Here is a 15,637-nt window from a genome sequence, read left to right on the forward strand (position 1 = left end):
TATCTTTTGTGGATCTGGTTTTTTAAAAGCCATTGTTACACTGCCTACTTTCCAGTCCTGTGTTATTTACCTACTCTGTAAAATTTCTAAGCAGTGCACATAATAAAATAATTTTCAGTAAACCCCTCAAAGCCCTTTAAATAATTATCAATATTTAACAATATGGACAGAGATTGTATCAATAAGACAGAGACAACAGTGCTTTATACTGTTTTTTGATCAAGCTAAAATTATGATCCATTTATAGACAAGTCCAGCATTGCAATGGGTTTAACTTAGACGACCCATGTGGTCCCTTCCAACTCCACAAATCTAAGTGACACAATTGTCAGAAGATCAGCAATTTCAGCTTGAATTCTTCAAGATCTTGGGTTGATTCCTTCCAAACACAGGGATTTATTTGGTTTGTCAATAAATCCCAAGGACTTAGTCTCTTCTTGCCCCTATTTGGCTTAATTCTTTATACTCCCTTCCTTAAAAATCCAGTTCAGTCGAGTATCTGACCAGTGCTTTCTTCAGATGAAAAAAATATGGAAATAATGTGTGAAGCTTCACTACTATTCTCCTATAGCAGACCTTTTACTTTCTTGTTGTCTAATGGCACAGCTACCTACCTCCTTGGCCAGTTTCCTGATTCTGAGGGAGCTAAACAAATATTTTTGCTGGGCTTTTTTTTAAGCAGACACACTCTTTTTTCTATTTATTACACTCCCCAAATTCTCTTTTCACTTCCATCCTTGTCACTGTATGCTGGTTATCCCGCAGTTTGCATTCCTGAGTCCTCCTCATCTGGGCAGAGCTTCATTGTTCTGAAGGAAGCTTCCTTGCCTGCCCCTGCTTCCTTGGCTCTGCTCCTTAACTGGCAGCCTCCTGAATTTCGTAGAATCATAGAGTTGGAAGAGAGACACCTAGTCCAACCCCTTGCAATGCAGGAATCTCCGTTAATTTGATGGCGTCTTTCCTAAATCTGTGTATACTTCTTGGAAGCTTCCTTTAGTTTGGTTTTAAATAATCTCCAAGGATTTTGAAACGATTTCAACAGCATTGTTATCCCTTTCATCTAACTAATCCCCTTTCCCACTTGTGTATATTGCGGTCACTGTTCCCAGTCAGTTTAACTACCCTTATATCTTACACCCAAAGCATTTAGGATTACGTCTAGCATCAACTCCCATCAGCTCCTTGATCAATTGTTTTGAGGCACAATAATTTTGTATACCTGGAAATCATGTTTCCCCGGATTCCGCAGCAAGACATCAAGGAGGGTTTGGTGCCACCGCGTGGTTAAAGGCAGAAAAGGCAATGTTTAGGGAAGTAGAACTCCCATCAAGCAATTTCCTTTCCTGCCTTTGTCGAATGCCGGTCCCAATGTCAGTTCCCCTCTCCTCAGGCATTTACCGTAATTTCCTTTTCTACCTATTTTTCCTGTCTCTCCCCCCCCCCCCCCAGGTTATGTGAGGATTATTATGTCCTCCATGGTTACAACACTTCCTCTCTCTCTTTTCCCTAATCAAGTATTTTAGTTCAGTTGCGTTTGGCTCTAGAGTTATTTATACAGCCTGTCAAACTCAAAATGGGCAATTTTAGCTTTGCTTACCAAATATGAGTTGAAATAAACATACTAAATATGTTTAGGGCATTGAAAAAAAAAATCCAGAACATGAAGATTTCTGGTGTGGAGGCAGCCTTCCTCTCACTTACTATGGATATTTTCTTAGGACTGCTTCGCCTATTCTAGTAATAGAGCAATAGAGGTACAGATTTAGTGTAAAGTATGCCATGAAGTGGGATGCGGGTGGCGCTGTGGTCTAAACCACAGAGCCTAGGGCTTGCCGATTGGAAGGTCGGCGGTTTGAATTCCTGCAACGGGGTGAGCTCCTGTTGCTCAGTCCCAGCTCCTGCCCACCTAGCAGTTCGAAAGCATGTCAAAGTGCAAGTAGATAAATAGGTACCGCTCCGGCAGGAAGGTAAACAGCGTTTCCGTGCGCTGCTCTGGTTTGCCAGAAGCAGCTTTGTCATGCTGGCCACATGACCCAGAAAAACGCAGGCTCCCTCGGCCTATAGAGTCAGATGAGCACTACAATCCCAGAGTTGTCCGCGACTGGACCTAATGGTCAGGGGTACCTTTACCTTTTTATGCCATGATGTATGCAATCGGTGTGGGGGAGGAACCTTACAGTGAAGGGTGTACTCTTTGAAATTTAAATGTGTACCTGTTTCTATTCTAATATGTAAAGTGGTCCTCAGCAAACAGCTTGAATATGGCTGTGATGGGTTTTACCAGACAAATCCCAGATCAACATACCAAGTTAAGTAATAAGATGTGTTTTTTGTGTGTGACAATACTCTGTATGAACCAACCCGGACCCTGCAATCATCAATTGAGTCCTTTCGTTGTGTGCCCCCTCCATGAGAGGTTTGGAGGGTGGCAACACGAGAAAGGGCATTTTCTGTTGTGGCTCGGGGATATTGTTTTATTTGTTACTATGTTATGCATCTTTGTATTCTTATATTGTAAACCACTCTGTGGTCCTTGGATTGATGGTGCTATAGAAATTCAATAATAATAATAATAATAATAATAATAATAATAATAATAATAAATGCATTTGTCTTGGCAGGTATCTAGAGTCCACTTGGTTTACTTGGGTTTCACAAATGAATCATATCCCAATGAACATTGATTATGATAGAAATATGGACTGGGTGTCTACCCAGGTAAGACACTTTCTTACTATTCAAAAAATTGGTTTCTGGTGTTTTATTGTGTGTGTGTTACGCAAAACGTTATTGGCACAATACTAGTGCATTATTAGTGGCTTTGGCTTGTTCTGCAGTGTTTCCCCAATGCTACTACATTATTTCTGTCTAGAGGGGCAACTGACCAACAAAAGTGGGACAAAATAAAGCAGAACATTTGTGGCACAAAAAGTTACTGGGACTATGGTATATGCACCAATTGGAAATGAAGCAATGTGACCACCCCAAAACATTTGGAAGCGACGCAGACGATGTTGAAAATGAGATCACATATGACCACCCCAATAACTATCATGAATGTGCAGTGGAAAGGATGTCTGAAGGGGCTCTGAGAATCATCACAGACACTTTTAGACTAGTGATGGTGCGGAAGACAAAAATATGGAGGGGTGGGTGGGTACTGGAATACAATATAGCTCCAGATTGGCAAGTCAAGCTGAATACACCCCCACCCATGCTTCAGCTCTGCTTTTAATGCAGAGTCAGACAGGGATTCATTCATGCATTTGTTAAAACATCCTACCTTTTCTATTTACATCCTACCTTTCCATTATATATAGAAATGTCCAAGGCAGCCTAAACAAAAGTTTGAAAGCAATCAGCTTTTTTTTTTTTTTTTTAAAGCAACCTTCTCCATGTTCCCCCACCGAAGGAAGTACAGCAGACACCTGCTAGGGACATGGTGCCTTCAGTGGTGGAGCCCCCACGAAGGATTGTCCTGTGCCTACAACTGTGGTCTTTTTAGCTGCAACCTGAACACCTTCTCATTCTCCCAAACCTCTTAAATCACAATTTTGGAATTTGCACAAAGTTCCCCCTTGCGGACTTACATTTATTTGGCTGCTGTGTTTTTATACTGATTTTTGTTTGGCCTTTTTTTTTGCTGGGCTTTTTGTTTTTGTGATTTATTTTTTATCTTGTTTTAGTGTTTCTAGTGAGATGTTGTATTGTGTTGTATGTGTAAAGAATTTGGGGAACTTGGTTGAGTGGCATATAAGTAAAATGAAAAGAGCACAGAAACAGAAAGAACTGATTGCAAATGCAGAGGAGCCAGGGAAAGTTGGGTTGGCCAAAACAAGAAAGATATCCAGGTGGCATTGAAAAATCCTCAGGCTCTTGCCAGTTTTCCCTGCTGCAAGTTTTCTTCCCCAGTCCCACAAAGAGGTAGCCAACATGGTCTTCTTCAGCTGACAGTTCCCATCATCCCTGATCATTAATCATGCTGGCTAGGACTGATGGAAGCTGGGAATCAAACAACACCAGAGATATCTTAGTGTATGTAGAAAAGTGAGGTGAGGGGATTATTGACAGGGGACTGGTGTTGCTGGGCAAACTCCTCCAGACAGAGTCTTTCAGAGCTAAGGAGTACTTTAAAATGTAAATCTCAAGCTTTTCTGAGAAGTCTTCTTTTTTAAAACAACAACTACAAAAGCTGAGCCAATTGCAAATTGGGATGGAGGATATTTTGCCCATTTTTATTTCTGTGGGAAAGGAATGCTAAGGAAACACAATCAGTATAGGCAGCCCCCAATTTGTTTAGGAGATGTGTTCCATGCAGTGGCAGAGGGTGCGTAAGCCTTCTCCACTCTTCTCTGCCCTGTCCCATCATGTTCTGTCCCTGCTCTTGTTCCGGCCACAATGCACAGTCATGTGTCAATTAAAAAGGTAAAGGTACCCCTGACAGTTAAGTCCAGTCGCGGATGACTCTGGGGTTGCGCGCTCATCTCGCTCTGTAGGCCGAGGGAGCCGGCGTTTGTCCACAGACAGCTTCCGGGTCATGTGGCCATCATGACTAAGTTGCTTCTGGTGAACCAGAGCAGTGCACGGAAATGCCGTTTACCTTCCCGCCAGAGCAGTACCTATTTATCTACTTGCACTTTGATGTGCTTTCGAACTGCTAGGTGGGCAGGAGCTGGGACTGAAGAAAGGGAGCTCATCCCGGCGCAGGGATTTGAACCGCCAACCTTCTGATCGGCAAGCCCTAGGCTCTGTGGTTTAGACCACAGTGCCACCCACGTCAATTAGGCACACATAAATCAGTCGTTGCCTCCTTAGCATCTTTTGGAAAGGTGGGATACCTGCCTTTCTGACCATTTCCTTTGAGAAACTTGCTGGAATGCTACTCCTGTGGAATCCAGTTGCTGCTACTTAGAGGAACATAAAAGATAACTGTGCCTCATTCAGTTGCAGTCTCTTTGTGTGAAACAAAGAGATCCACTGTTCCATATCCTTTCTTATATTTCCCCCTGCAGCTCCAAGCAACGTGCAATGTGGATCAGTCCCCGTTCAATGACTGGTTCACTGGCCACCTGAATTTCCAGATTGAGCACCAGTAAGTAGGACAGTGGGAGCCACAAAATCCTTTGTGTACCTCCCTAGTGTGTGGTTTTATGAAATCATTGCTAGTGGGATGGGCCTTCTAACTAAAAAGAGGAGCTGATTTGACAGAACACCCTTTCTTCCCTCTGCAGTCTTTTCCCCACGATGCCTCGCCACAACTACTGGAAGGTTGCCCCCCTGGTGAAATCTCTGTGTGCCAAGCATGGCATTGACTACCACAGCAAGTCCCTGCTCCAGGCCTTTGCAGACATTTTGCAGTAAGTATGGCAAGGGTGCTTTATGAACTGCAGTGTGGCAAGAAAAGCAATAAGGAAGTGGAAGAAAAGGGCAAAAAGTATTGGAGCCCTGGTCAGCCATTAACATTTAATAGAGCTTGTCCCTTGATGTAGTCAAGAGCCGAGGGGAGAGCAACACTGGTTCTAGTGTCTAGTGGCACTTCCAGGTGACCTGTTTAAGCATTTATTCCGATTCGTTTGAAGGGATGTTGCATGATGTTGCATCAGAACAGGTGCTACCCCACATTTCCCAGTGCATTTCCCAATGGCTTTTCTTATCACTGAGAAGTGTTAAGACAACACTGCTGTCTAGTGTCCAAAGGCAGGAAACTCATGAGACCAGCTGCTTCCACAAGTTGATATTCCTGCCTTTGGGCGCTAGATGGCAATGTCTCCCATCTGCCGTTTGCTCCATGGAGAACAGGATGCTGGATAAGATGGGCCATTGGCCTGATTTAGCAAACTATTCTTATGTTCTTAATCTGAATTTGCTGGTGTGTGGTTGAATCCTACACAAAAATAACAACCTGACACCCAAGGAACAGTCAAATATCTGTTCAGTCCCTTCCTCCCCACCCCATCCCACTCCCCAAATCATGAACATCAAAAGAGGCTTTTTCAAACCCTTTCCTTATTAAGCTCCTCCAGGCGCTCCTGTTTGTCTGTGTTTTGCTTTATGCATGACATTGAACAGCTGAAGTGGGAAAAGGGGAAACTCAAGATACATCCAGTTATTATATTATTATTATTATTATTATTATTATTATTATTATTATTATTATTTATACCCCGCCCACTCTGGGCGGCTTCCAACAAAATATTAAAAGACAATAGTCAGTCAAACATTAAAAGCTTCTCTAAACAGGGCTGCCTTCAGTTGGTCTCCTTTGGCCTCACTAGGGATGGAGAGTGGGGAACGGTTTCGGTTTGCACTTACAGGTGAAACTTCCGATTCACACTGTCTGAAAGAGTACGAGAACTGATACATCGCCACCTAATTTGTACTTTTCCAAATTTTGCAATGTAGCTGTTCTGCCAAATACAAAATCCCATATACTGTAAAGTGTGCAATAAATGTATATGTTGGTGATAAAAAATGGGGGGAAATGCATTATAGTAAGGGAAATTGTATGCAAAGATGTGTATATTAGGCAGACTTCTGTATTAGGAAAAATGAACATGATACAAACTATACAGGGGAACTGAAACACATAAAATTCCAGTCGTATCTAAAGCCAAACTTGTAAATTCACCTTTTTTCAGGTGATTGTTCCTAGGAAGTGTATATATTTATGCACATCAGGCATGCTAAAATTTGTATGTTAACAGTTTTCAGTACCTTCTTTTTTATTCAAAGTAAAGCTAAGGGGAATCTTGCTCTGCTGGTGCAATTATTTAGTTGAACACAGCCTCATATAACAGAAATATATGCTATTAAGTGGTCATGTTTTAAATATCTGCCCGTGTTCAGAAAAATAAATCCAGTTTGAAATTGTTGAAATACAATGTTCAAATGATATTTCCTGTGAGAATATTTCATTTTGAACTCTTTCAAAAGCTTAATTTTACAGCATGGTAAAGTTAATGTGGCATACTTTTGAAGTTTAATTTTCTATATGCTAGTGAAGTTCATTGATTTAGGGCAGTGGGAACTGTTTCAGATTCATCAACATCACTGGATATGGAATTGCTGCCTGTGCATTGATCAAAGAAGTACTGGTATATAGTAGTGAGATGTAGTGGGGGGGGAACCCACCTTTTACTTGCCGCATTGTCCTCTCTTCTTGTTTAATCAAAGCCCTCCCTCCCTGTTTTGCAGCTCTCTAAAGGATTCAGGAGATGCCTGGCGTGAAGCATATCTGTATGGATAAGAAGCAGCAGAGACTTGAGAAGGAGGACCATGAAGATGCATCACAGACTAGAGGGCAGCTAATGTGCTATGAAGAATTTGGGGTCTGGTGGGTGAGCTAGACAAACGTTAAATAATTATTTTTGGCATGGGGTTGGGGGACTCCTGAAACTTTCCTACCTCTATGCACAGTTGGGGTTTTTTGTGTGTGTGCACATGTTGTTCTGGTTGCACTGTGGCTTTTCGGGTGACAGGGTCATGGAAAGGAAAGGTCTGTGCTTCATGTAGAAGTACATCTTGCTTTTTGTTGCATGTATGAGTTCGAAACCTGACTGTCGTCTTCCGTATGGTTGGTGAGGGATGCTTTCAGAAGAGGTGTGTTTAAAGCAAAATGCAGAGCTGCAGTGGGGAACTACAATGCAGGTGTAATATTACTTGTGAAAGCCACATGTTAGGACTTATCTACACTTACTTTTCCTCTGGTCTTTCCATGCACAGTCCACACTTTAAAGCTCTGTGTTCGAATGTCCTTTCCCTTTCCCTTTGGAGCTTTTCCCACAAAAACCTGCTCTTTAAAGCGTAGTCGGAGCAAATGCAATCCGTTGGAAATCTGAATTACTGTTTGTGCTGATTGAGTGTTAAAGAATGGATTTTCAAGGAAAACTCTGGGGCAAAAAAAGAAAACAGACATGTTCAGACATGGAGCTTTTACAAGTGTGCACCTCTGCCTGGAAAGAGCAGGGCAAGAGGTAAGTGTGGATAAGACCTTAGTTGAAGGTAACTTTAAATCTTAGCTTCAGTTGCAAGCTCAGGGATGCAATTTCATGTTTGCATAGAGGTAAAGGACCAGATAACATAATTGAGTTTAAAGCTGAGTGTGTTCATGTTCCTGTTTCAAAATGTGTTGTATTAAGAGCCGTTGGTTGCAGATAGTTTTCTTCAAAGCCTCATAATAACCAGAGAAAGAGGTGCTCCTGGAGGATAATAACATGTGATCTGAACTCTCCTCATGTACCCCTCCTCCCAAACAGCACCTGTTGTGCAAGATGACCTTTCCATGCTGAGGTTAGGAAACATTTTCTCAGCAACTTGTATTCATCTATCTAATGTTACCACTGCCCCAACATCTTCCCAAAGGAAGATGCCTTCGCATGGTGGCAGACCAAAGAAGTGCCTCTTCCCCTCCACTATGCGCTTCAAAGAATGCTTGAGCCTGGGCCTCCAAACCAATGCCTGCTCACATGACGAGCGCTCCTCTTTTGAAGGAGAGGAATTGTGTGGTTGTAATCTCAATGTAATCCGGTATTGGCATGAATGCCTCTGATCATAGTTCTTTGAAACCACACTCTCTTACTCCATTACTACACAAAGGCCAATGCCACTGGGAATGTGTTACCTGGGGCAATGCCTCTTGCCTGGTGATTATCTGGCAGTGTGATTGAAAGTATTAATTAGTTCAGTATTTGTTGTCTTGACCCACAATTGGAAGCATCGACCTTCTGTTGGTCCTTTAGCTCAGCCCTCTTAGGATGTACACCACTTCATGTGTACATATTTGTATTTATTTGTATCTTTTAATATATTTCATAAATTTATTTGGGTCAATACGTGTGGCTGTCTTTTTTCTCTCTGTTCTTCTCATTGGTTCAAATAGACAAGAAGAGCTGACTCGAAACACATTGTATGTGGATTTGTGCATTTCTCCATGGCTGCATCAGGTTAAATTTGCATGTGGTCTGAATTAACCTCTATCATAGTGATGGGGAACCAGTCAGTGAAAATGAAGGGTAGGAAATCTGCCACTCTCCAGATGTTGCTGGACTACAACTCCCATCGTCCCTGACCATTGGCTATGCTGGCAGGGGTTAATGGGAGCTGGAGTCCAACAATATCTGGAGAGTACACAGTTCCCATCTCTGCTCCAGCAGGTGGCATTGCGAGCCTCTATCAGTCCAGCATATGTAAGCTTCCACATACTATAACTGGAGATGCCAGGAACTGAATCATAGATAACAGGGATAGAAATGTAGATTTAGTTATTTGGGGAATGAGCAGGCCCATCAGATTGCAGTTTATTTTGGGGTGTTTTTTTAATAAAAGGAGCAGTTCATGTCTTTAGAGTAAAGGTAGTTCTTTTAGTTATGGATGCTGCCCGGCTGTTTACCATTACCTTATGGCAGTGTTTTTCAACCACTGTTCCGCGGCACACTAGTGTGCCGTGAGATGTTGCCTGGTGTGCCGTGGGAAAAATTGAAAATTTGAATTTTTTTTTTAAAAAAAATGTCAAATTTTCGCCCACTAGGCAGGCGCCGGACCACGCACTTGTTGCCTCCAGGGCTCGTGCTGCCCGCTGGCCCGGCTCTCGGCGGCGCCCGAGGCACCCAGACCCGCCGCCTCTGGGCCGGCGCCGCTGCCACCCGCCCGGCCGCCATGGTCCCGCTGGGGGAGAGCACGGCCGAGCACGGCCCAGGCCACCCTGGGCGGGGAGGCCGCCGCCGCCGAGGCCGGGGCTGCTGCCGGCGCGCCCTCTGCTGTCTCTGGGGCTGCTGCAGCTGATCCTGGGCTGCTGCCTGGTGGTGCTCAGCTTTGGGGCGCTGTCCCTCAGCAGCTCCCCGCAAGTGAAGAACTCCTGCCCCTTCTGGGCCGGCTCCTCAGTAAGTGCGCCTGGCCCAGCGCCTCTGGGGCCGCCCAGAGCCGGGCAGTCTGTGGCCGGGAAAAGGCCTGCTCTTGACATTCCCCTCAGAGGCGAGCTTCCTTTGTTGACCCCGATTGTTTCCTTTCGGTTCTCCGCCAGTGAGTGTTCGCCCTCCAATGGCAGGAGCGCCCGGCCCTTAGCGAGAGGCTAAGGGTTTCTTGTTCACCTCTAGACCAGAAGAGGTAGAAAATGAAAGTTTTTTTGGAAAATTTTGATATTATGTCTCATCATACAGCTCAGGACCAGGGTAGTCTCTTATACACCCAGGAGATTACTGTGGTCTGTAAAGTAATTATTACTTTATATATAGTCAATATAGGCACAGAGTTAAATTTTTAAACATTTTCTAATGGTGGTGTGCCTCGTGATTTTTTTCATGAAACAAGTGTGCCTTTGCCCAAAAAAGGTTGAAAAACACTGCCTTATGGAATCGTACAGCACCAAGTGACTCATTAGTCAAATGCATCTGTCTAAACATTCCACCAGAGGGAGTTCTTTCCTCTTGCATTCCAGTACACACACACACACACACACACACACACCCTCGAAAGGTTGTATCCACCTTCCTTGCTCAGTGACTCAAATAAGTATGGGAAGTACATCCTTGGCCACACTTTTTGTGCCAGGCCTGAGCTTGGTGCCCCTTCAGAATTTTCAGACTGCAGTGCTCTGTGGGTAAAACCACACAAAGCAGAATTCCCCCATTTATATAGTTCTTAAAGAGAGAGGGGATGGACAGGACTGTCTTGCTTTTGGTCCTTGGACCTGTGTAACTACCCAGCCAAACTGACAAACTCACACTTAGAATCAAAGAGTCATAGAACTGTAGAGTTGGAAAGGACCCTGAGGGTCATATATTCCAGCTCCCTGCAATGCAGGAATCCCAACTAAAGCATCCATGACAGATGGCCATCCAACCTCTGCCTAAAAATCTCCAGAGAAGGAAGTCCACCACCTTCCAACTCCAGCTTCCCACAGCCAGCGGAGAAGGATGGTGGGAGCTGGAGTCCAACTTCATCTGAAGGGGCACAGAGATGCTACAAGTTATATTTTTGGCATTTCTCACACCTCTCTTTAAATTCTTCATTGATGGTTTCACCATTTCTTTTTCCTAAAACGCAACACACACCCTGCACCAAATCCCCTTCTTCCAGCCAAAATACATTTTGGAGACCAACATAGTATGTTCCAGAGGAGGCATATGGTTGGCTGGAGTCCCTAAGTTAGTGGAACTCAAGTCCCATCGATTACAATGGGAACCATGCCATTACTGATCTGTCTCCTTCATTTCAACAAGAAACAAGTTAGCCTGCATCCAACCCATTATCTGAAACATACTATACACTGTGGAACATCAGTCCGCAACTCACTTACCCATATTCCCCTTAAACCAAAACTCAGAAAAATGAAGGGAGAAAAAAAGCAGAAGGAAGCAGGGAATGAAAAGGAGAAAACACATTGCAAGGGACTAACACTGCTAATACACCATACATTTAAAGCATACATACCCAACTTTTCTCATACCAGCTGGTTGTTTTATAATTTATTTTATCTTTATTTTCAACATTTTTATACTGCCTGTTGACCATAAGTGCTCTGGATGGTGTACACTTGATTTTTAAGACAACAATAACACAGACATAAAATATAAAAGTACGGCATGAACATAAAATCAAGCACCAATTAAAACATCAGAATAAAACCTGTAGTGTCCAAGGTCTAAACACAAACTTATTTTCTAACTGAAAAGCATGTTAATCCACAGCCTATTTGCTAAGGGGAAGATCAATAACCCCATAGCACCACCTTCTGCAATCGACCATCAGAGTCGGAGGGGAACCACTCCAACATGGTACTTCCCAGTTTCCAACCAGGCAGCCTACCCTGAAGGATGCCATCATCTGTGATATTGAGAGCTTCAAGTGAATCAACAGGGCTGCACTTTCCTCTCCCTCGCTTGGCAGAGGTCATCTTACAGACTGGCCAAGGCAGCTTCCACTCCGAAACCAGGGCTGAATTAGAAAAGCAGCGGGGAAACCATGGCCCACAGGCCTCATTAGGCCCACCTGGCCTCCCCATTTGGCCTGCAAGTCATGTCCATCTGCCCTGCACGTGACCATCGCCCATAGCCTCAGGTGTGGGGCAGGTGATGGTGCAGCTGGGCCAAAGCGGGATTTGCAGGCAGTGCCACCTGGATCCAGTTGCTCACCGTGCTCTAGAAAATCATTTCGTTCAAGAGTGTATAGATGGCAATCATTTCCTCAGGCACATTTCTCAGGAACTGGGTATTGGCCAACTAGCTTTGAGTCACCTGCATCTTCTGAGCTCATTTCTACAGAAACTGTCTTGATTACAACCACCTTGAAGGAGGCTGGCACCATTTCTTTCCTCGACAGTTTGTGAATAATTTGATCTGAAGAGATTTATTGCTGCAGTTGCTGGAATGTTTGTGATATCACAGCTTCTGTCAATGCAGAGGCATCACTGTCAATGCTTTTAACGTGTTTCATCATGTTGCAATAAAGAGAATAGACACCAGTGTAATTCTGCAGCAAAGTTAGCCATCAGCATGTATGGTTTCGTTTAATTTACAATTCTCAGTAGTTGAAGAATATGCATGATGCCACTTTCTCACTTGTGGCACATAGATGTGATGACAACATCAAAAAAGACAGATCTAATTATCTCAGTATCTATCTATTTTAATTTCACAAGTTCTTCCTAGAAAGCAATTTACATGAATTATAAAGCATGACGTGTGAATTACAATTACATTTGTGTCTCCAGGAAAAAACTGGTTTTTTTCCCACCACAGCTACCATTTTGGGAGGTACTGCAAATAGGAGTGTGTAAGAATTATTTTCGCTTATTTAAAAAGTTTGTTTACTCATATGTTGTAAATTTGGACCTATTTGCTTAGTTGCTAATGTGGATCTTGTTCATTTCTGTAACTACCGTTCATTTTCATTTCCCACTGGCTTTCCTGGGAAACCCAGAGAGTCTTCTGCTGACTACAACTGCTGTTTTTCCATCCAGCCACCAAATTTTTGGACATTCTATCCTTCAAGTTATTAGCCCTGTCAAATTTCAGACAGGGTAGAGAACCTCCAATTCTGAGGCAATTAAAAAAGAGGTACGCTTCCTGTGGTCTTTCCGCTCATTTCAGCAGGAGATCCAGCTGCTCCTCTCCAGCTCATAGCTTCTGTGTTTCTCCAGTGAATCAGTATCAAATTTTAGATAGATAGGATAAAGAGGGCATGTGTGGCTCTCAATGCAAAGTAGGTTGTAGGTCAGCACTGGCCTACATTTTCAGACTGGGAATCATTTGCACATGAAGCAAAAGAAAAGTCTGTTCGATCAATGGTCCAGGTAGTTCAGCATCCTGTTCTTATTGTGGCCAAACAGATGCCTCTGCAACAGCACTCTGCTCACCTGCGATTCCAGCAACTCGTATTTTGAAGCATACTGCTTCTTTTTGCTTGCTAGCTTGCTTGATTTTTAATAACTATTGATTGATTGATCATAGGAATTATAAATGATATAAATAAAGAGACCAAGTCGTCTCCTGCCATTTGTGTATCACAAAAATAGCATCCTAAATTTGCAGTAATATCTACAACATATGGTTCATTATTTGTGGTCAGTGTTTTAAGTTCTTGGTTCATTAATTGGTTTTAACAAAAACAAAGGGGAAACAGGATAGAACAGAGTTAATAGATAACATTCAACATCACGTAGCTAAATGCCTAATCAGGAGCCCTTGTGGTTGTGCTTAGATTAAATGAGTAATAATCATTTTTTCCTCTTAGGTTACCAATCAAACAATATAAAGTGTTGGTATATTTATAAATGTGGGAAAGGGGCTTCAAAGGGAATATAATAAGTTATGTTAACTGTTAACTGAAGTTAACTGATGGTGCTGCAAAATTGTTATGCTCTTGAAGTACTTCTGTTCCCGTGTTCAGCAGGCCACGTGTCATAATCATTAAATCATCTGCAGATAGTCTGATTGTATAGTTTTGTTTCCTAATTAGGACTCTCCTGATGTGTGATGGTGTTCTGATGCATACTGTAATTACTCCAAAATATCTAAGCTTTGTGTGACAGAATTTAATGCGTGTGAGTTCTGTGGATGCTTTTTGGATCTTGGATGGTACTGTATATTGAAGAATACAGCTTCAGATTTTGAGAAGTTAACTTTTTGGATCTTGGATGGTATATTGAAGAATAAAGCTTCAGATTTTGAGAAGTTAACTTGCAGTTAACTATTAACTGAAGTTAACTGATGGTGTTGCAAAATTGTTATGCTCTTGAAGTACTTCTGTTCCCGTGTTCAGCAGGCCACGTGTCATAATCATTAAATCATCTGCAGATAGTCTGATTGTAAAGTTTTGTTTTCTAATTAGGACTCTCCTGATGTGTGATGGTGTTCTGATGCATAGTATAGCTAATTGTTCTAAAGCTAGGATGAACAAAAGTGGACAGCCTTGCCTTGTCTCCCATCGAATCCCCACCGGGGATGAATTTATATTGTTTATTCTTACTGTGGCAGAAGCTTCAGACTATATTTGTTTCAAAATCCGTATGAATTTGGGGGCAAATTGCATTTTAGGACTGCCAGCAAGTAGTCCCATCCCAGGCAGTCAAAGGCCTTGAGGAAATCTACTTCCTGTTTACTATGTTTGATTGTATTTAAAAGTTTTATGATTGGTTCAGGGATGTTTCTTTGAGTGGTGCCATGATTTGGGAAGGGGTGCTCCTCTCATTAGGTCTTTAAATAGGTGGGACATATGTGGTAATAAAGTTTCTTTGAATTATTTCAAAAACTCAGAGGTGAAGCCATCAAGTCCTGGGGCTTTATGTGGTTTCAATTTTTAAGAACACTGTCAATTTCTTACAGGGAAATGGGGGTATCTAGGAAGGATTTCTCATCATGAGTTAGTGATGGTATAGGTAAGTTTCTAAGAATTTGTGGATATCTTTTCTTTATTTGGAGATTGCAAGGTATATAATTTAGACTAAAAGGAGGCAAATTCTGAGCAGATGTCTTTTGGAGAGAACATTTTAGTGCCATTGCTTTTTTTGAATATTGTGTACCTTTGATTTAGATTTAACTTTGTAAATCTGTTTGCCAAAAGTCTAGACGTTTTTACCCCAATATTCATTAAATGTGTTGTTTCATGTATGAGGTTGACCATAAAATCATAGAGTTGGAAGGGTACCAAGGGTCATCTAGTCCAACCCCCTGCAATGCAGGAATCTCAGCTAAAGCATCCATGACAGATGGCCAGCCAACCTCTTTTTAAAAACCCTCAAGAGCAGAAGTGATGCAGGTGGACACAGTGTCGGAGAACTACAGATGCCACTTTGAGACCCTGGGATATAAACGTTGTTGTTTTTTAAAAAAAAACAAAAAACAAAAAAATACAGTGATTCATTCATCACCATTTTTAATTTCCCCATGAGATGGAAGGGTTAGGTTTGCTATATTACATGGGATGCATTTGATGTTTTATTGTGTGTTTAATATTCTGTTGGGAGCCGCCCAGAGTGGCTGGGAAAACCCAGACAGATAGGAGGGGTATAAATAAATAAATTATTGTAATTATTTTTACTCCAGTGTTTGATTGTTTCCTTTGAAGGTATACCTCATGGACACCCACCCCCCTCCATCAATCTGCTTATCAACACCCAACAACATAATGATGCAACAGTAGC

The 15,637-nt window shown here is 42.4% G+C and overlaps 1 protein-coding gene and 1 long non-coding RNA gene across 3 annotated transcripts in view; one reads left to right on the forward strand and one right to left on the reverse strand.

Annotated features, from left to right (window-relative positions):
- LOC310825620 (acyl-CoA (8-3)-desaturase-like) overlaps positions 1-8,829 on the forward strand; it is a 23,442-nt gene extending 14,613 nt beyond the window's left edge. For both annotated transcript variants that reach the window (XM_083699513.1, XM_083699514.1), the window contains exons 9-12: positions 2,622-2,718; positions 5,013-5,092; positions 5,232-5,357; positions 7,195-8,829. In XM_083699513.1, the coding sequence (XP_083555639.1) occupies positions 2,622-2,718; positions 5,013-5,092; positions 5,232-5,357; positions 7,195-7,246 (355 nt within the window). In that variant the 3' untranslated portion in view covers positions 7,247-8,829. The remainder of the gene's footprint in view (positions 1-2,621; positions 2,719-5,012; positions 5,093-5,231; positions 5,358-7,194) is intronic.
- On the reverse strand, positions 7,692-13,813 carry LOC310825978. Its single transcript, XR_014555587.1, has 2 exons — positions 10,341-13,813; positions 7,692-9,394 (listed from the first exon to the last, which is right to left on the reverse strand). It is a non-coding gene; the product is annotated as an uncharacterized lncRNA (long non-coding RNA).
- Positions 13,814-15,637: the final 1,824 nt, after the last annotated feature.

Source organism: Podarcis gaigeae (genome assembly GCF_964106915.1).
Source record: "Podarcis gaigeae genome assembly, chromosome: 1".
In the NCBI taxonomy this organism is placed as follows: Eukaryota; Metazoa; Chordata; class Lepidosauria; order Squamata; family Lacertidae; genus Podarcis; species Podarcis gaigeae.